This window comes from Ipomoea triloba, chromosome 2, assembly GCF_003576645.1.
Source record: "Ipomoea triloba cultivar NCNSP0323 chromosome 2, ASM357664v1".
Taxonomy (NCBI): domain Eukaryota; kingdom Viridiplantae; phylum Streptophyta; class Magnoliopsida; order Solanales; family Convolvulaceae; genus Ipomoea; species Ipomoea triloba.
Genome location: NC_044917.1, coordinates 8,837,596 through 8,857,329, shown reverse-complemented (window position 1 = coordinate 8,857,329; position 19,734 = coordinate 8,837,596). Strand labels below are relative to the sequence as shown.

General features: G+C 35.6%; 2 protein-coding genes across 2 annotated transcripts; one reads left to right on the top strand and one right to left on the bottom strand.

The window, feature by feature from the left end:
• The first annotated feature begins 10,964 nt into the window (after positions 1–10,964).
• Positions 10,965–13,175, top strand: LOC116007433 (elongation factor 1-delta-like). Its single transcript, XM_031248109.1, has 8 exons — positions 10,965–11,061; positions 11,333–11,443; positions 11,526–11,642; positions 11,803–11,893; positions 12,079–12,202; positions 12,336–12,449; positions 12,647–12,808; positions 12,909–13,175. Coding segments are annotated over exons 2-8 (696 nt in total). The 5' UTR covers positions 10,965–11,061; positions 11,333–11,357; the 3' UTR covers positions 12,911–13,175.
• Positions 13,176–14,725: 1,550 nt separating this feature from the next.
• LOC116011105 (TORTIFOLIA1-like protein 4) lies at positions 14,726–18,440 on the bottom strand. Its single transcript, XM_031250622.1, has 5 exons — positions 17,425–18,440; positions 17,235–17,343; positions 16,380–16,858; positions 15,900–16,267; positions 14,726–15,027 (listed from the first exon to the last, which is right to left on the bottom strand). The coding sequence occupies exons 1-5, from the start codon at positions 18,238–18,240 to the stop codon at positions 15,003–15,005; spliced, it is 1,797 nt and encodes a 598-aa protein (XP_031106482.1). The 5' UTR covers positions 18,241–18,440; the 3' UTR covers positions 14,726–15,002.
• Between the last annotated feature and the right edge of the window lie 1,294 nt (positions 18,441–19,734).

The window sequence follows — 19,734 nt, the reverse complement described above, 5'->3', positions numbered from 1 at the left end:
CTTTAATTCGCTACTCTTAATGATGCAACATAATGGAAATTGTGAATTAATTCTAATAAGTTTTAGGAATTAATTATGATTAATTCTAATTTATCTAAGAATTAACTTTGTAATATCAAAATTATTCTAATTAATTTGCTAGTTATGAGAGTTATATGTTTAAATTTTAAATTCAATTTTTGAATGCCACGAATACTAATGAATTTTATTCTCTTATAAATATCTTGTGTTGGGTAGAATGTAAAAGTTATTTTTGAGATATCAAAATTCTAATTTTCTCTCTCTCAAAATTCTCTTTAATCCTTTGTAAGGCAACACTTCTATTAAAATTTGAAGTGTTCACATGAAAATTGGTAGCCACTAGCCAGATAAGTTAAGATTTTGCCAAATTTTTCTCAAAAGAAGTAGAAGCTAATGAATAGTGAACATTACGAGCCTTGTTGTCGAGCAATAAAGGTTGCAAACCTTATTGTCGAGTAGTAAATGTTTGAAACTGACGGTATTAACTACGAGGTACGGTGTTAGGGTCAGTTCCGGTTACAATCCATTTACCTAGTCTGCTTGTTGGTTTAAGTTATGGAACTCAAAATACGTGACAGTGGGTCAAAGGTTCCCAAGCATATAATTAGCGTATATGAGTAGCCAAAATCCCATCCTTAGTAATAAATACGGTATTTATAGGGAAGAGAAGGGAACAAGTCCCAATCTCGCGGCATGTACGGCACGTGGAACCTAGGCATAGGCTCAGGCCGAGGCCCAAGGGGGCTTCACCGCGTGCCCTAATCTTCCTGAGGGTATTGTATTCTACTGGTGGAACTAGGTTAGTAGGTCAGTCCCGACCTGATTTAGGGCGGGACACGATGATTGCTGGAGCACCTGCGCACGCTGCCCTCCAAAGGAGCTCAAGAACTGAGATGGTCGAGAGGATGATCGTGACGGGTCGGCGAGGGTCAGTCCGAGCTCCACTCACGTATTGGGTTTACTTCTGACCATCATTCATGCATGGATATTAGGGAATAATCCTCGTGCTCTAATATTCCTTAACGTACTGTATTCTACTATTGGAACTAGGTCGGAAGGTCGGTCCCGACCTGATTAGGCCGGGACACGATGATTGTCGGAGCACCTCTGTACGCTGCCCTCCAAAGGAGCTCGGGAACTGAGATGGTTGGGAGGACGATCGTGAGGGGTCGGCGAGGGTAGGTCCGAGCTCTACTCACGTAATGGGTATACTTCCGACCATAATTCATGCACGACTATCGAGGAATAATCACCATCAGAAACCTTTGTTGTCGAACATTAAATGTTGCAAACATTTACTATTAAGCAATAGAGGTTTTTGTGGAAAGCCTTATTGTTTGTCAGTTCCGTGCTGTTCTCAAACTTTTGTTATATCTCCTAGTGATGCAACATATAGGAAATTATAAGTTAGTTCTAATTAGTTTTAGGAATTAATTATGAGTAATTCTAATTTATTTTAGAATTAACTTTGTAATATCAAATTTATTATGATGAATTTGCTACATATGGGAGTTACGTGTTTCAATTTTAAATTCAATTTTGAATATCACAAATGCTAATGAATTTTATTCTCTTATAAATATCTTGTGTTGGGCATAATGTAAAAGTGCTTTTTGAGACTTCAAAATTCTAATTTTCTCTCTCTCTCTCTCTCTCTCAAAATTCTCTCAAATCCTATTGTTTCAACCTAACACTTCTATTGAAAATTTGAATTGTTCACTTTGGTTCAAGTTCGTTGATATGTTTATATTTGAGTGCTCAAATATTTACATAGAATCCATTATATCATAGAAAACCAATGCTTCAAATCTCCTATCGCCCTCGAGATGAAGCAAATCGAGTTTAAAGAACGTGTGAGTATTGATGGAAAAAATAGCATAAAATGGCATTTTAAATGGCTATTTTGTGGTACAATTATATGTGGGGTCCACATTCAATTTGGGTCGGGTCAAAGTGGATTCTGGTTCTTCATAGTTAGATAAAGAGATTGATATATTGTATGCTCAAAATAGATAATGGGTGAATGAAAAATTGGTTGTCAAAGTAGACCCATTTGATATGAAATTGCTTGGGAAAAACAGCTTTTGTCCCACATTGGTTAGAAAAGTGGGTTTGCACCACTATTTATACAAGAGTCTTTTTAAGGCATATTGACTTGTATAGGATGTTTCTTTTCGCGAGCAAGAGGGGTGCAAATCAAATCTGTGTACGTGCTGATGTTTCGAAGGTTACACTATGGTTTTTAAATGTCATGTTTAATGTGTTATTAATTCCTCTCCTCCACTATGTTTTTAAATGTCATGTTTAATGTGTTATTAATTCCTCTCCTCCTATATATACTCAGGTTGAGTAGTAACATTTTACGCACAACACACAGAAGTGACAGAACATATTTACTTTGAAACTCTGCTCTTCCTTTCTTTCTAACCATATGTGCTTCATCTCACGCTCTAGTTCACCTGGTTCTAAGTTTAAGTGCTCAACACTTATAATCGTAGTACGTTTTATCTTGGGAAGCCTAGACCGCAACGCTCCTAGCACCTTGGGAGGCGGTAAATAAGGTTTTAAGAAGAGGGTGAAACTCGACTCGTACTTGCAACCTACCCAAATCATCATCCTTTCGTCCTTCTTGTTTTTCCAGAAATAATAACCTTACGTAGGTTTATTTTTTCCATTTTCAAAGATTTACACCAACAAGTACCACACACCTTTGACTTTCATTGTTATTGTGGATTTGAATTTGTTGGAAAATATTTTATTTGAACTTTTGTGAAAATTTCCCAACAAGCTTAAAATTAAAAATTTGATAAAATCAATGGGTTTCACTCACGTTCAAGATAACAATGTTGGAAATGGTAACAATGTGGTGAATGATGCAAATATTGCACATTCGATTGTCAGTATTTTGACAAATATATGTGGGCACGCAAAGGTCTATCCCTATAGTACAAGTACCCCTTATGATATCAAGTGGTTTGGCTGAAAGACCGGAGGGAATTTCAAAATGTGGCAACAGAAAATGTTGTTCTACTTGACGACTATCAAGCTTGATAGGTTCTTGATCGAGACGGTTCTTAGTGTGAAGGAACATGAGTTTGACGTATGTGGGAATCCTTAGACTAGAGTATAATAGTAAAGATGCCAAGGCAAAGAAATTTTTCTCAAGCCAATTCCTTTATTACAAGATGGTGGATTCCAATACTGTCTTGAGTCAGGTTGAAGAGATCCAGATGATATTCAACAACATAAAAAACAAAGGAAGAGTTGTAAGTGAAGCTTTCCAGGTGGTATCCATTATCCACTTGTTGCCTCTAGGCATAGAAGGTGACAGGGTAATTGGGTACCCGACCCGGAACCATTGGCATGACCTTGTCAAGACAGTTGCCGTTCAAACTACCCGAGACACCTCACTCCTCAGCATCAATGCGCAACGGTCCAACTCCTCAGCATTGATGACCGACGTTCAACTCCTCAAGCATTGATGTCCAACGTTCAACTCCTCAAGCATTGATGTCCAATGTTCAACTCCTCATTAATGCTCCGTTACTGAGCTGAAAGGGATAAAAAGACTCACAACCACGTAGTGAGACACGACACTTGAACTTAGACAAAAACACTCTGAACTCAATTGTGTACTGAGCATTGTACTGAAAACACTGTACTCAACGCTATTCAAATATTCAAATAATATCCGGTAACACATTATTACCGTCAGAAGGATTTCAAGAACTATGTATACTTAGAAGCATAAGTGGAAGGAGATGCATCTAGAACAATTGATTCTTCTACTAAGAAAAGTGATGAGAAAATCCCCATCCCCGTTGGCGTTAAAGCCATCATGGTGGAGCATGACAAAGGCTCCAAGAATACCATGAGTGCTAAGAAAAAACTTAGTCTTAGAGATAGTGTTTTCAACAACAACTTTCATGGTAAATGTTTCAATTGTAACAAAATGAGCCACAAGTCCGCTAATTGCAAAGAACCCATGAAAAAATCTCAAGCAAAAAATATGGTGGAAGGCAATAAAAAAGAGTCCAAAATCATCATCTTGATTGTGATTTCTAAGGTGACCGGATCGGGTTCAACGCGAATGAGTGTTTCATTGACACTGATGCAACTCAACACATTTTTCAACTGTGCATGAGTTGGTCACTACCTTTGAGACTACTAATGGTGAGAATGTATGGATGTGCATTTTTCTCAATTAGTTGTTGAAGGTGTGGGCAAGGTATTTCTCAATATGACCTCTGGGAATGAGCAAACTTTGAATAATGTTTTGTACATGCTAGACATGCGAAAGAACTTGATGTTTGGTTCATTGCCGAACAAGCACGGCTTCTGGATAGTTTTTAAGTCAAACAAAGTAATTTTGTTAAAAGTGAAATGTATAAAGGCAAAGGCTATGTACTTGATAAGCTCTTTAAGTTCATTGTAATAACCATGATTAATAAAAAAAAATTATTAATTCTTCTTACTTGCTTGAGTATTCTAATTTGTGGCATGGTAAACAATGACATGTTAATTTTAATATTCTACATGTAGATTAATTAACATGGCTATTTTCCTATGTTTTAAATTAACGTTAATCACAAATTTTTCAAATGTAAAATTTGTGTTGAGGTAAAACTAACAAAAATTACTTTTAAATCAATTGAAGAGAAAACAGAACCACTTGAATGAAATCATATGGATGCAGGTGATTTTAAATTAATACAGACGTGAGGTGGTAATAAATATTTTACCTTTATTGACGGTAATGTACGATATTGTTATGTGTATTTGCTTAAGAAAAAAGATGAAGTTGTGAATAAATTATTTCTTTATAAGAATGAACTGGAAAATCCACTTAATTATATTGGACAATAAAGGTTGTTTAGAAGTGATCGAGTGGTGAGTATGATACACCTAGTGGTGATTACTGCACGCAAAACGGTATCATACATGAGTGCCTTATTCACCTGAATCAAATAGTGTTGTTGAATGCAAAAATCACACATTGAAAGAGATGATTAATATGATGTTGATAAGTTCAAGTTTGTCCCAAAATATGTTGGGTGAAGCTATTTTGTCAAGTAACTACATTTTAAATAATGTACCCCGCAAAAAACTCGATAATAACCTTATGAGTTGTGGAAAGGTAATAGACCTTCTTATTAATATTTGAAATGTGGGGGTATGTTGTAAAAGTAGCAATGCTATCACCGAAGAAAATAAATAGGTCTTAAAATCGTTAGCTGTGTTTTTATTGGCTATATAGATAACAAAAATGCTTACCAATTCTTAGTGTACGAGTCTCATAATCCATACATACATAAGAACATGATTATTGAATTGAGAAATACATCATTTTTTGAAGATTTACTTTCATGTGGGTCCAACGAAGGACCTAGTACGTTGAAATGGACATTCAGCATGACCATGGATTATGAAAGTGGTGATTCGAGTCTAGACACAAAAAATGGGTTATAATTGACAAATTATTTGATCTAGATTTTCTAACATATATTTTAGAGTATGGGACTAATACTCCATCAATGGGTGAGCGGTTTGGTTCGTGTTATATATATATATATATATATATATATATATATATATATATATATAAAATGTCTAAATGTCTAAAATCTAAATTTCTAATCGGCGCACCAGACTCTAGTGCTCCCCACAGACCTCCATGTATCCATAGACCACATCGGCACGCCGGTATAGCCTCTCCCCTCCAAAGCTCCATGGGTTGCAGATCCCGTGGCTGCCCCTCCCTTGCAACAGCGTCGATCCCGCCGACCACCTCCCCTATTTATAGTCTTTGCCATTATTTGAACTTTGAAGGTATGCGATATTGTTTGAACTTTGAATGATTTATTATAATTTTTTTGCAATTTCTGGTATTCTGCTATGCATTGAAGTCTAAAATATGAAATTTCAATTTTCTAGCCTTGAAGATTGGAAAACTAAAGTTGGAACAAAATTAATAATCAATGGATCTAGTCAAATTAAAAATCAGTGATAATAAAAATTAATAAATGTCAATAGTCAACGTATCATTTAAAATTCAATTAAAAATTAATGATAAAAATTATTAAATGTCAATAGTAAATAGATCATTCTTGAATATTTTTTTTATTTAAAAAAAAATCATTCTTGAAATTAACTCTTAAATTAAGTATCAACCATTTAGTCCGGTTCGATATCTGGGAAATGCATCCGATTTGGTTGAATTAAGGGTTCTGGACTTCTGGTCTTGGCTGCGCATCATTTTCATTTCATAAACCCTAATCAACAAAACTAGGGATTTTACACTTTGCTGAACAAGAACGAAGCTCAGTATATATATACACAGTTATAGGTAATAGAGAATGGGAGTGGCGAGCAAGGCAGGGGATTGGGTATTCAGGGCTTTCACGGCGGGGCTAGGCGTCGCCACCATTTACCTCGGCGCCACTTTCTCCGTCAACGTTTATCGTGGACTTAAATGGCACAACGCCCAAGCGGTACCCATACCGAATCCCTTTCCTTTTATGTGATTTTTTGCACTTTGGTTGCAACCCTAGATGTGAAGATTCAATTTAGTGCTTATTATATTTGAGATTAGTTATAATATGGTTGTATGCTGTTAAAGAACACAGTTCGTCGTTGTAATTTGAGCTCGATGTCTCCTTCCTAATCAAAATTTCCCTGTTTCTTGATCAGTTAGGTAGTTTCATTCGATTCAACTTATTAGATTTTATGCTTCTTTTGGGTTTTTTTTGAAGAACACGGTAGCATTTATGGTTTTGTTAACAAGTTGTCCCAATTTGAAGCCCTCTGCACCTTTTTGGTGAATTTGGGAACTGTCCCATTTAAAGATTGGGATGCTGAATAGTGCCTCCATGGACAATCTTAGCTAGGTTTTAGATAGGTGGATCATTTAGAGTTGCTTTTCTGTTGGGCTGAAGCTGTTCAACTTATACTTGAATAAATCATAAGTAGAATCATTGGGTTTATCAAATTTGACTCAAAACATAGCCATATTTGTAATAGCTGTCAAATGAATGTGCCCAAGGTTGTCTTGTGGGTTATTCATCATTTGAACAGACACCCAGTCTCTACCTAAAAACACTCTCAAGATGCTTAAATCTTTCCTTCTGTACTAGCTTGAGCCCTTTTAACATTCCAATCATTATTGTGTGGATCATGGTCTACACAGCTCTGTGGACCATACTATCAAATAATGTACATTCAATACACAAATAATGCGCTTTTATTATATTAAAAATGTACATTGTATTAAGGGAAAGTACATTATTTGAGTACTGAAAGTATATTATTTTATATAATGTACATTCAGTACACGAATAATGTACTTTTAGTATATTAAAAATGTACTTCTTGTTATGGTCTACACAATAATTTGCTGTAACATTCACCAAAGCTTAATATTCCTGAGGCATTGTAATATGGACCAAAACTAAATATTTAACTCAGTTCTTTCCTAGATTATAAACTAACTTGAGTGAGGTATCTTTGTCCTTCTGGCCAGGGGCAAATCTTGCCCTTAATATTTTGAGGCCTTTTAACATGGACCAAAACTAAATACTACCTCCGTCCCATTTTGTTTGTCTGATTCGGTTAACGAGGCTTGACTGAAGTTATTTTTAATTCAATTTTTCATAATATTAAATTTAGTATTAGTATATAAAATTTATATATTTAGAAACTACATTAGAAGTACTATTAAACACAAAAAATCAAATTTAAAAATAATTAAAAATTACTAAAGAAAATAAGCAATGAATAAATAGTTGTTTTGACCAATGAATAGTAAACATGACAGGTAAAATGGGACAGAGGGAGTATTAAACTTGACTCTTTCCAAGGTTAGGAACAAATCCTTCTGGCTAGGTACAAAGCTTGCTCTCTATATTTGAGGGAGTCAAACTAAAGCTGAAATCTGCATGGAAGTTAATATAAATTGCATTGCATTATATATATAGTTTAATTCTTTTACAAATATAGATGAAATGTATTCTCAAATTGCATTCTAAATCATATATTACAAACATCAGATTGGTCTAATTAAACCTCTAATGCTTATAATGGTGATCCTTATATTTAAATTGAGTAAAGACACTGGAAAAATTCCTATCCAATTCAGATCTTAGAATTTTGAAACAAAGATTCTGCTCCTAACTCATAATATGATTAAGATGTACTTGATTTATCTCTATTTACACTTCCAATATTCTTTTGTGGTTTCTATAATCAGAACTTCAGATGCCCTTAAAAGTTTATATTCACTTTTGAATTTTGATTAATTGTTTGTCTTTATGTACATTGTTGTGTAACTTTCTACTTGAAGTCTTTTTAATATTCATTTTTGTGTTATTACCTGCCAGCAGTTTCTCAAAGATTACATTATTCTCCTACCTTTGATGCTATTTGGTATGGAAAGAAGGGGGAGAAGAGATATATTATTTTTGTTAAGTTCGGAGGGATAAGAACAGTGGAATTGCTAATTTGCAATCCGTCTGCTTTTTCACCCAGCCTTAAATAACATCACTCCCCTCTTACTAACCAGTGTAATGACACATGACCAGTTGACTAGTTTGGATACAAAATCATTAATTCATGTTCAGCTGGTAGTTCTTTGTAAGGCCTTTGCACAAACTCCAATGACCCTTCTAGTTAATAATTTGCATGTTTTGACTGAGTTAATTGTTCTTTACTCCGAGTCTCTGAATGGGTTTCTGGTCTTTTACGCTGTAAACTTTAAAACTTGTGTTTTGCATGAGGGATGAGGGAATTGGACTAATCATTATCCCACTTAACCCGCTGAATCTGTTGTTTGAATGCTGCCTTAAAGAGTTAAAGGCCAGGAATATTGGACCATATTTGCCAAGGGATACAATACCACCCAAATATCTGGCAAATTGACAAACTTTCCCTGAATGTCATGCAACTTTGTATGGATTATGTTCATACATATTAGATTTTACTTCTCCAATTTTAAATCTGTATCAATTATGCCCATGCAATTTTGACAGTTTTACCACTTCTGCTGTGGGTTACTATGTTGACAGTTATGATCTTTCAGATGTTTGAAATTCGTCTAATATATTATTTCCTCCAATTTCAGAAGATTGATAAGGAGTCACCTGACGACAATCAGAATCAAGAAAATCAAGAATGATTGCTTGTGATTCCCAAGTAGCAACATGATTTTTGTATTGATTTAATTTGGAGATTGGAGATATAAATTTTGAAGCATCTCTGAATTACATGAGATTGTGCAATAACCTCCGCACATAGCTGCAGTTTCATTTGATGATTATTTAAAATGTATCACTTTATTATGGGCTAAAAGTTGCTTTGCTGGAAGCAACTAAAAAAAACTGGGTTGAAACACAGCAACAGTATGAAGCAGAAAGATATGAAGATAATGACACTAGTGATGAAGCATTATTTGAATTATTTGTTGCTTCCAAATTATTATGGAGTGTGGTGCTTGAGCCATATTGAAATCATGATCGAGGATTTATGTTGCAATGGTATAAGGATTGTGTATTTGTGTTTCCACTTTCCACCCAACTCGATTATAACCCTAATAAAAGGTTTAAGCGAATCAGGTTCAACTTGAAACATATTCAAATATTAAGATACTCAAATCGATCTTTTAATGAATTGAGTCAAATTTGAGTATCTTAATATTGGGAGGAATAAAAGAGATAAGCTGGGCTTTATAAAGAACCAGTTGGATCAAAGGAAGAAATGCTGACTTCCTTCAATTCAACTTCAAACAGATTATTGCCAGCAGGTGGTTCAAGCTTTGACTGGCTACTAATGTTCATAGATAATGCCTCTTCTTTTCATCTTATTATCCTAGCTAGATATTATTAAGGAAATATATGTTGATGAACTTCAATCACATTTTCGTTAAGTTTGTTAATTCATCAGCGAATTAGACTACTCGTAGATTAGCCCATAAGTATATTTCTTTGTCAAATTGTATAGAGTGGTGTGACAGGCTTCCCGACTTTACAAATAAAGTTTTTCCTTCAAATTTGAGTTAATGTTATTTGTTTATTATTCTTAAAATAAGTTTTTCTTTTCAAATGTCGAGATGCCATGTAGGAGAAATGTGAATATGAAAAAGGATAAAAACAAAAAGAAAATGAGAAAAACAAAAAATGTAAAGATTTTTTTTAGGCCTTTTATTTTTATTTTTTTTATTTTTTGTCCTAATAGTGAAATCTCACAAAAAATCAACACTTGTAAGTGTTTAATTTTCTTCTCTCTCATCTCACCTTTCTCTGAAGTTGTAATGAGCTTTTTATTACTGTATTGTTTTTAAAAATATATTTTATATTATATGTAATATAAGTTTAAATAGTCAAAGACCTTGTGGTCTAGTGGCACCCGGTGTCTTGGTTTACACTCCACATGGATGATGAGAGTGAATTTGAGATTGAGAAAGTAGCTATGAACAAATATTACATTGTAACACTGCTTCTTACGGCGTTGATGGAAGATGAATGAGGCATTTCACGACCTAGAAAAATTCAAATAGATAATTATTATATTTTCTCGAGTTAAAAAAAGCACAAATATATTATATAAAGAAAAATTACACTTTTCATCCTTAAGTTATACGATAATGTTGAATTCGTCCCAAATGTTAGTTATACTCAATTTTCGTCCCTTAGTTATCTTTGACATTGCACTTTTCATCCCCTTTACTAATAAACATTAGGAATGAAATTTAAAATTTTAGTATAACTCAATGATAAAAAGTGAGAACGAAAGGACAAAAAATGCAACGTCAATGATAACTAAAGGACAAAAAGTGAACATGACCAACATTAAGGGACGAATTCTACAATACGATATAATTTATGGACAAAAAGTGCAATATTTCTTTTATATAATTACCAAATGACCCTAATATATAAACTCAAACCCTAAAACTATAACATCACTTCTCCCATTTCTGCCGCCGCTCATCTTCTCAACACTGCACTCCACTTCTCTCCCAAGCCACCGAGAAGAACCCTAAGCATCAAGGTAACTCTCTGCGTAATCCAATGCTTTATTAAGCTTACGTCTAAACATTATACTGATTTCATAGGGATTGGTAAATATTTGTAAGTCTGTTCAATGATAAGGAAAGGAAGACAGTTATGTCAATTATCATCATTGTTTTTTAGATGTTTGATAAAATGCATGTGTGGTAGTCTTAAGAGTTTTTGAAATTGGAATTTCGAACTCTGAAATTTGATTTGAATATATAGTCATACTGTCAATGAACGGAATCCTCTTTTCTATGTGTTCACAGGAAATTTTCACATTTTTATCTGGAAATGGCTGTTGCATTCTACAACCTAAGCTCAGATGCCGGCATCAAGAAGCTTGATGAGTACCTCCTGACACGTAGTTACATCAGTGGGTGGGTCACTATCTGCTGTTTGTTTCTTTTAATGGTTGGGTTCCCATCTTAATTTGCATTCACCATATTATTCCTTTCTCAGGTATCAAGCTTCCAAGGATGACATCACAGTTTATTCATCACTTCCCAAGCCCCCATCATCTGAATATGTGAATGCGTCTCGGTGGTTCAAACACATTGATGCACTTTTGAGGATTTCGTGAGTTCTAGCTACTTAAACATCTTTAACTTTAGTTTCTGTGAATTCAATTTCAAATTGTGTAGCAGCATGCTAGGAATCCAGTCATCTACCCTCTGTTTACTTCCTTTTTTGTGTGCACGTATAATCCTCTGATATTACAATTTATTTTCATCATTAGTGGTGTATCTGGAGAAGGTTGTGGTGTAATTGTTGAAGGTTTTGCACCTATCCCTGCCGGTGTGGCAACACCCCCTGCTGCTGACACTAAGGTAACCCGATTAATAGTTTTTCATTGTTCATTGGCATTTCAAGCCTGTTGCTGTAATTGTTGATATTTTAGTGTCTTTGTCGATTTTGTTTGAGATATGGTTTGGTTTATGCTGTTGTTTTTCCTACTTTTAGCTTTCTGCAGCCATTTATAATGTTTGTATTTCATAATGAAACATGACTACAGGCTTCAGCTGCTGATGACGATGACAACGATGATGTTGACTTGTTTGGTGAGGAGACCGAAGAGGAAAAGAAGGCTGCTGAAGAGCGTGCTGCAGCTGTGAAGGCTTCAAGCAAGAAGAAAGAGTGTTAGTTTCTCCCTTTATATTCAATGATAATCATTATTTTAGAAATGTTAATGGATATAATAAAATGTCTGGATGACCCTGTTTATTTAAATTACCTTACCTGGGCTTTTTTATTTATTTATTTTTATTTTAGCTGGAAAGTCCTCAGTTCTTATGGATGTGAAGCCATGGGATGACGAGACTGATATGAAAAAGCTTGAGGAAGCTGTTCGAAGTGTTTCAATGGAAGGATTACTTTGGGGAGCATGTATGTTCCTCTTCTTGTCTCTATTCATGAATCATAATTATTGCATACCACTTTGTTCAACACATTGAATTCTGAAAGGACTTTTTAAGGAATCATTCTTCTAGTGTGTTTAACATTCAAAGTGCAGATTAATCTTTCAATAAAGATTATTGCTTTGTAGACTAACTAGATTCTTAACTGTTGACTGTTTTTTGCAGCTAAACTTGTTCCTGTTGGATATGGTATTAAGAAATTACAAATCATGCTCACCATTGTGGATGACCTTGTGTCTGTGGATGAACTTATTGAGAGTTATCTCACTGTTGAACCTGTGAATGAGTATGTTCAGAGCTGCGATATTGTAGCCTTCAACAAGATTTGTAAGCTCACTTTTCCCTTTGTTCTTTTTATGGCTACAAAGTGTTCATTGATACTAAGTGGTGATCACTCATCCACTGCTGTTCAATGTCTAATTTACAGGAATTTTCTGCACTCAGAAGTTGGAAATTGCATCGGCTTATACGGCCTACCAAGTGATAGTATTCTCAGTTGGTTTTGGTTAGACATTATGAGTGTTTCTTGTTTTAGACGTCTCCTGATGGGCCTATTGGTTGGAGTACTGATAGACAAACTGTCATTTTTATGAACTTTTTTTCGTATTAGCAGTTGCCAAAACATTTCTGTTGCCTCACATTTTTAGCACACAGCTTATTTGCACAGTTAATTTTTATAGCCATGATTGCGAAACCTCTAAGCCATTGTGCTCCATCTTCCTAAACTTTTCACCTTTTCGACTTTGCACTCCATCTCTTTAGTCCTCAAGACTTACTCGCTGATGGATCACACCATTGCACTATTGGTCACCCATTTTGTGACTTATTACTATGCTTACTTCTTAGTGGATCATTTATTTTGTGACTTATTACACTCAACTATATGATTAACCATAGAGTTCTTTCCCTCTAGTGGTAAGTCATAATGTCACGTTTTGAATTGAGCAGAAAATTCACGTCTAGGGGTTAAAGTCGACCAACCTGGCTGTCCAACACTCGCTAGCCTTGAGTTTTCGTATTTTTCCACTTTGTACAAATGCACTCCATCTCTCCAACCCTCTTAGAAGTTTGGACCCCCACCATCTTAGCCCAATCTACACATTTGCTTCTGTAGGTTCAATTCTTATTAATGTCATTATGACAAAGTTCATGATGTGATGATGATAACAATTCCGACAAAACATGTGGCAAAGCATTAATAAATTTAAAACTATCATATTTTGATAAATAAAATTTGAAACTGCCTAGGAAAAAAATCCCCAAAATATTACTATTCTGATCTACATTTTCCTTCAATTGATACATGTTTGCACGTGTCATTTTCTGTACATATTTACTCTATAACTAAAATATTGATGGTTGGATTAAATATAATCACTTTTAAATAGTCGTAAATTAGATTTGGTTAAATTAATAGTTAAGTAATTGATTTGAAAATGTCACTATTGTCAACATACAAAAATGAAGCTTAGTTCTAAATTTGAATATACAAGTAAATAGGGAGTGCTAATGCTACATAATCTATTGTACTTATAATTAAAGAAGATTTTATAAAGTTATTATGAGTGGTTGAGAAATGAATGATTGATAAATTTCTAAAATTATTTAAATTTTAATTTAAAGTTTAATAAATTAACAATTCTATTCCTAATTTTTTTAAAATTAAATTACTTTTTTTTTACAAATAAAAACTAACATAAGTCATAAATACATGTTCATTAAATTACTATTATATACATTCATTACGATATATTTATTAAGTCATTACGAGGTGTATAATATTTTCCGGCCTCCATCTAATTTATAAAGTATATTCTTCTAAATTTTGCATATTTCATTTATATAATGAGAATTATTCAAACTTGCCAACATAAATGCTTTAAACAACCATTACCGCTAAAGTATTAAAAAAATAGAATAGACTATACAAATATTACAATTAATACTATCTCTTTACCAGGTGTTAATCAACACTAGTGTCTTTTATACTGGGTACAACTAAAGTGTATGCAAAATGTTTTGAGGGCTATATTGAATTTAATAAGGACAATACCCAAAACTTTTTGAGATGTAACCGATATAATAGACACAGATATGGATTTAGACTCTAATCTTTCCCAAAAATATATTATGTGGAATTTCCTTGGGCTGTTATTGCACTACGCAACCCAGGACTTGCATAGGTGACAAGCTCATGGAGTCATGGGGTCAACCTCCCACACCGTTACCATTAGTCAGGCACTGTGCAAAAGGTCCAAAGCACAATTTCACTAACACGTATAGAAACATATATCTTTAGTCTGATCATAAAGGAACACAAATTTTGAACCCCAAAGGGGGGAAAGATGACAATTAATGATTCTAATTTTCCTATACAACTCTCCATCTAACTAAATATGGAATTGGATCAATCATATCTAACCACTAAGTCTGAAAATCTGGATTGGTTGGAGTTGGATTTGGCACAACGACAAACACTGGCAAAATATGACCTCAGCATTCATTCTAGTCTTCCAGCTATCTATACTTGATCCAATCTTCTTACCCTGAAAACACAAATGAAGCAAAGGATATGTGGAACTCAGGTTCTGCTCTTTTGTGTAGTACTAATTAAAAATATTCGTTGAAATACAGTCTAGCAGTTGGATTGGGACTGCCTCAGCTCTTTTACACCATGTCAGTGAATTGAAGAAGCTAACCTAATTTGGAGTGTGCAATCCAGTGTTTCACCTTATAATTCAAGCTTTTCATCATGATAATATTTTCACAATAGAACTGTTTTGGGGCGGAGGTTAGTGAATGGCCAAGTCCAGCACTAATTTTTAAGTAGAAGCATGAAGGGTCAATTCCGGCACACCCTATGCCTCTAACAAATGTAGCGGGAAATAAAGTTGCTCATTCACTACTGTTGATAATGTTAGGCCGCACATAGATGAGCTGACCAAATCAAACCATCTATTTATTTCTTAATGTTTTGTGGTTTGTAATATTTCTCTTGATTTATATTCTCATAGCCATGATCTGTTTACCGAGTTTGTGGACATGGATAATCTGTTTGGCTGTGGTCTCCATTCACCCATTACTACTGTGAATAGAACTTATATGGATACTTCTAAAACATCAAACACAAGACATTCTCTTTTCCTCATTCCTTTCTTATTAACTCTTGAGCAGTGTTTACTGCATTCCAACTACAGTCAACAGGTGCACATTACGACAAAATAGCCGTGTAACCTTAGGGAACAATGCCCGTTCTTTATGCTTTGCACCTCATGATTAAGTGAGTTAAATCCTTTTTGACTTTCCCTTGAGCCACTACCTTTTGGTATAAGCTATCCTATTTGGTTTGAGCAGTGAATGTCTAGTTCTACTGGAAAAACTTAAAGAAATGTAAGTTAGGTATGGAAAACTGAAATACCTTGTCATGGGAAGATTTCTTGATACTCCGTTGTAGGAAACATGAGAAATTCCCTGCTGGGATTGAGAGTAATGATTCGTTTCAGCCAATGGGTTCACAATAAAACCAGGGCTAGCTTTATTGTGAGCCGAAGCCACGAATGGGGTTCCACCAGAAGCAGGGAATTGTGAAGTTGAAGTCCTCCTCCACAGTTTTGAACTCAAAAATTCTGCACCTGGTAGCTTGCAACACATGGCTGCTGAGTCCCTATTTGACATTCTTCCAGTTGACACAGCTAAGTCATATGATATCTCATCTAAGCTCAACTCCAGACCATGAACACGTGCCTCTAAAGAATGCATCCCACTCTGACAAGTCCCAATGAATTTCTGCATCAACCAACAAACAAGGGATGCAGGCTTTTATTTTAAGCTCGCTATTCTGCAGAAAGATACATGGTAGCAATTCAAAGACAACATATATAGGGCACAAGCAAGTTACCTGGAGGACTTGTAGCAAATTGGACTGCTGATTTTCAATTTGAACAAGTTGCTTCCGAATCTCAGACAGATCATCACGTTCTTTCTGGTTCATACACAGATCCCCACTTTCATTCATGACAACATTAGAATCTGATCTCTCATCTTGATATGGAACTACGCGACACCCAGAAGCACTCTTCCCAAAAAGGGGGCGTTTTATTTCTGGTTTTGTGAATCCTTCTTTCTCCTCATCACCTTTCCCATTTTTACACTTGAGATCATCCCCAGAAGAATCCTGTGAATTAGGGACTTCAATCTTCAATTGATCAAAAGGCTTCTTGTGATCAAGTTTGCGGAATATTGCTGGTGTTGCTTTCTTCCCGATTACTGTAGCAGCAGAAGAGCTGCCTAGTGCATTTGTCTTGCTTTTATGTAGGTTTCTTCTCCCAACATTGAGAGTACCAGAGCTCCTGGATCCAGGTGGATCACTACCATTCTCTGCAGCATCAACAAAACACATATGATTGATTATACAATAACATTTTCAACAAATTAAAGATGCAGAATTTAAACCATGTTGGAATAGGAAACAGAAAACCCAAAAGAAACTCGTCAAATGCCAAATCTGACCAAATGAGGAACGACCAATTTTCACAGAGGGGATTTACTTTCTTTGATATTTCCATTACCTAAATTTTCTTAAGTCAAATATTGTACCAGATGTGGAATAATTTTCCCACCTTTCAATCATATGTACTCTAATATATCATCTAAATAGTAATAAACAACACATGTACAAGAAAAGTAACAAACGGAAAAGGGATTAGCAAATACATTTGCAGAGTAAAATGATTATTCATCCATGGCACGATACCTCTAGATGATGAATCTGATTCAGGTGGAAGCGAAACGTCATCTGATAAATCAGGAATCTCCTTCCACGCTTCCAGCATTTGGCTCATTGTTTCCCTCACAGTCTTCACCTGCAGAATCAATCAGACATTTCATCAAACGCAAGAAAATCATTCATGAAAAGATAAGAACTGAATTAATGAATGCAAAACCTTATCAAATCGTTTGGCCTCAAAGGTCTTTAAGCAAGAGGCCTTAAACTCGGATAATGTTTCTCTTTCTGCAACTCCAAGCCTTAGCAGAGCCTCGGCGCTAGCCTTCCTCGCCGCCCAATCCTCACTGCTCACGAATTCAACCAAACGCGGCACTAAATTCCTCACGACTTGCTGATTCGATGCGGCTCCAACAGCGATTACGCTGCCAATCAGCGTAAGCAGCGCCGCCTTAGCCTTGAAGCTCTCGGATTTCAACAGCTTCTCGAACCTCGGAATCTGTTTCCGCAAGCTCACCACATCCGGATCGGGCGCGGCCTCGATCACCGCCGCCAAGCACAGCGCGGCGCCGATCTGAGAGTTCATTTCCTGTTCGGTGAACAGCGCCTCGAGGAACGGCTTCATGATGGAGGAGAACGGCGACTTGGTTAAGTGCAAGGAGATCGAGGCGGAGGCGGTTACGCAGGCGGAGCGGACGGCGGAGTCGTGGTCGCGGAGGCGGCGGATAACAGCACCGAGAAGCTTCGAGAGGTAAGGAGACAGCAAGTTGCCGTGGCTTTCGGAGAGGATGGAAATAAGGCGCAGGCATTCCTTCCGGACCGGAGACTTATCGGAGGAATCGGTGGCGGCGATGGAGGAGAGGAACGGCGGAATAGTTTCAGTTGAAAGAGCTTTAGCAATGGCCTCCAGCTCAATCGCCGCGGCGGAATGCGTGTCCCGGTCCGAGAGCTTGTGGAGGCACGTGAGCACTCGGTGCTTCAAGTCACGTGCTTGGTTCTGGTTCTGCTTTCTCGTCATCGACATCGACATCGACATCTTCTCCCTCTCTCTCTCTTTTTGTGAAGGAGTTATGAATGAGGTGGCGGCGCCGGTGGGATCTCCGGCGGCATCTCACGGCGGTGATCTTTGGTGTGAGATGTCGGACTTTTTCTTCTGTCTCTCTTACCCTTTTAAAGCGTGGACTGGGACTGGGGAGGGAACTGTAAAGAGGAAGTTTGTTTAAAGGAAAAGCCGTTAATTTCGTTTGCTACGTCAGATACGTTTCTACGCCTCTACGTCGTCGTATTAGTATATTTCGCGCCATTTTAAACAAAAACTATCCAAACAAACCACATAGCTGGATATTCCGATCCTAATGCTGGTTTATACATAATAATTAAGATAAGGCCAAAGAAGAAAAGAATATCAGAATTTTTAAATTGTCATTATTTTATGTTCAAATGGGAAAATTGCAATTTATGCAACTTCATAGTATACCAATTATGAATGTCACTCCTGAATTATTAGTGGTGTAAATGTTGTCTCTCAATTTTTAAAAAGAGTATATATATTTCCCCTCCCGTACCGATAGGAGGGACAATATTTACACCACGGGAGAGCAATATATGTACCGTTTTTGAAAATTAAGGCGCAACATTTACACCACTAATAATTCAGGGGTGACATTGATAATTAACATATTATGAAGGGGCATAAATTACCATTTTTCATATTCAAAATTAGTTTTTCTTTTATCTTGTACAATAAAAACAAGACTATAAATTGGCGGATATGTAAATTAATAAAAATGGCAGGTTTTTAGTTGTAAGTATTTTGAAATTAAAAAAGGTTATGGTATTTAATCTGTATATAAATGTGTAGATATTTTAATATTTTCTTGTAGTAAAACGGTTGTAATGACAAAATTATAAATATATTATCTAATACGGGAGGTGGTGGGTTCGAGTCTCAGTGCAGGCGATATTGACTCTTGTTCTTCATTAGGTTGAGAAAGTAGTTATGAACAGATACTGCATTGTAATAGAGTCAATAGTATTCAAAAAAAAAAAAAATAATCGCATGAGCAGTTCAGTTGGTACTTGAGTGGTAGATGGTAAGAGTTACGACACTCAATGTGTTGAAATTTTTGTAGCACCAGAGTCATCATAATTTATTCTTCCACCATTATGTTGGACCGGGATGTTTAGGGTAAGAAATTTTATCTTTCGTGGTCAAGAAATATATTACCTAGTCAAGATGTTAATTATACTATACTAAAATCATGTATTGTTTTCAAACAATATTAATTAGACAGAGAGAGTAACAGAAGGATATGTAACTCCACATATTAAAAAAAAATTGTAACTCCACATATATACACTTAATTGTTTGTCGGACTAATCTTAAGAGCCACTGCAAAGGTAAATTGGAGTTAGCCTACCGGTAAGGCTCTAGTCTTTATGCGGGTAAAAAGGATCAAATCTAATTCAAGCCTTCTATCATCTCAGGCTTTTTTTTTTTTTTTTTTTTTTTTTTTTTTTTTTTTTTTTT

Excerpts from the sequence above, each read along its gene's own strand:
- LOC116007433 (XM_031248109.1), top strand. The coding sequence starts at position 11,358 with ATGGCTGTTGCATTCTACAACCTAAGCTCAGATGCCGGCATCAAGAAG. Across the intron at positions 12,203-12,335 it reads TTCAAGCAAGAAGAAAGAGT|CTGGAAAGTCCTCAGTTCTT; the intron begins GTTAGTTTCTCC and ends TTTTTATTTTAG. Across the intron at positions 12,450-12,646 it reads AGGATTACTTTGGGGAGCAT|CTAAACTTGTTCCTGTTGGA; the intron begins GTATGTTCCTCT and ends TGTTTTTTGCAG.
- LOC116011105 (XM_031250622.1), bottom strand. The coding sequence starts at position 18,240 with ATGTCGATGTCGATGTCGATGACGAGAAAGCAGAACCAGAACCAAGCA. Across the intron at positions 17,344-17,424 it reads AGGCCAAACGATTTGATAAG|GTGAAGACTGTGAGGGAAAC; the intron begins GTTTTGCATTCA and ends TTGATTCTGCAG. Across the intron at positions 16,859-17,234 it reads ATCAGATTCATCATCTAGAG|AGAATGGTAGTGATCCACCT; the intron begins GTATCGTGCCAT and ends TTGATGCTGCAG.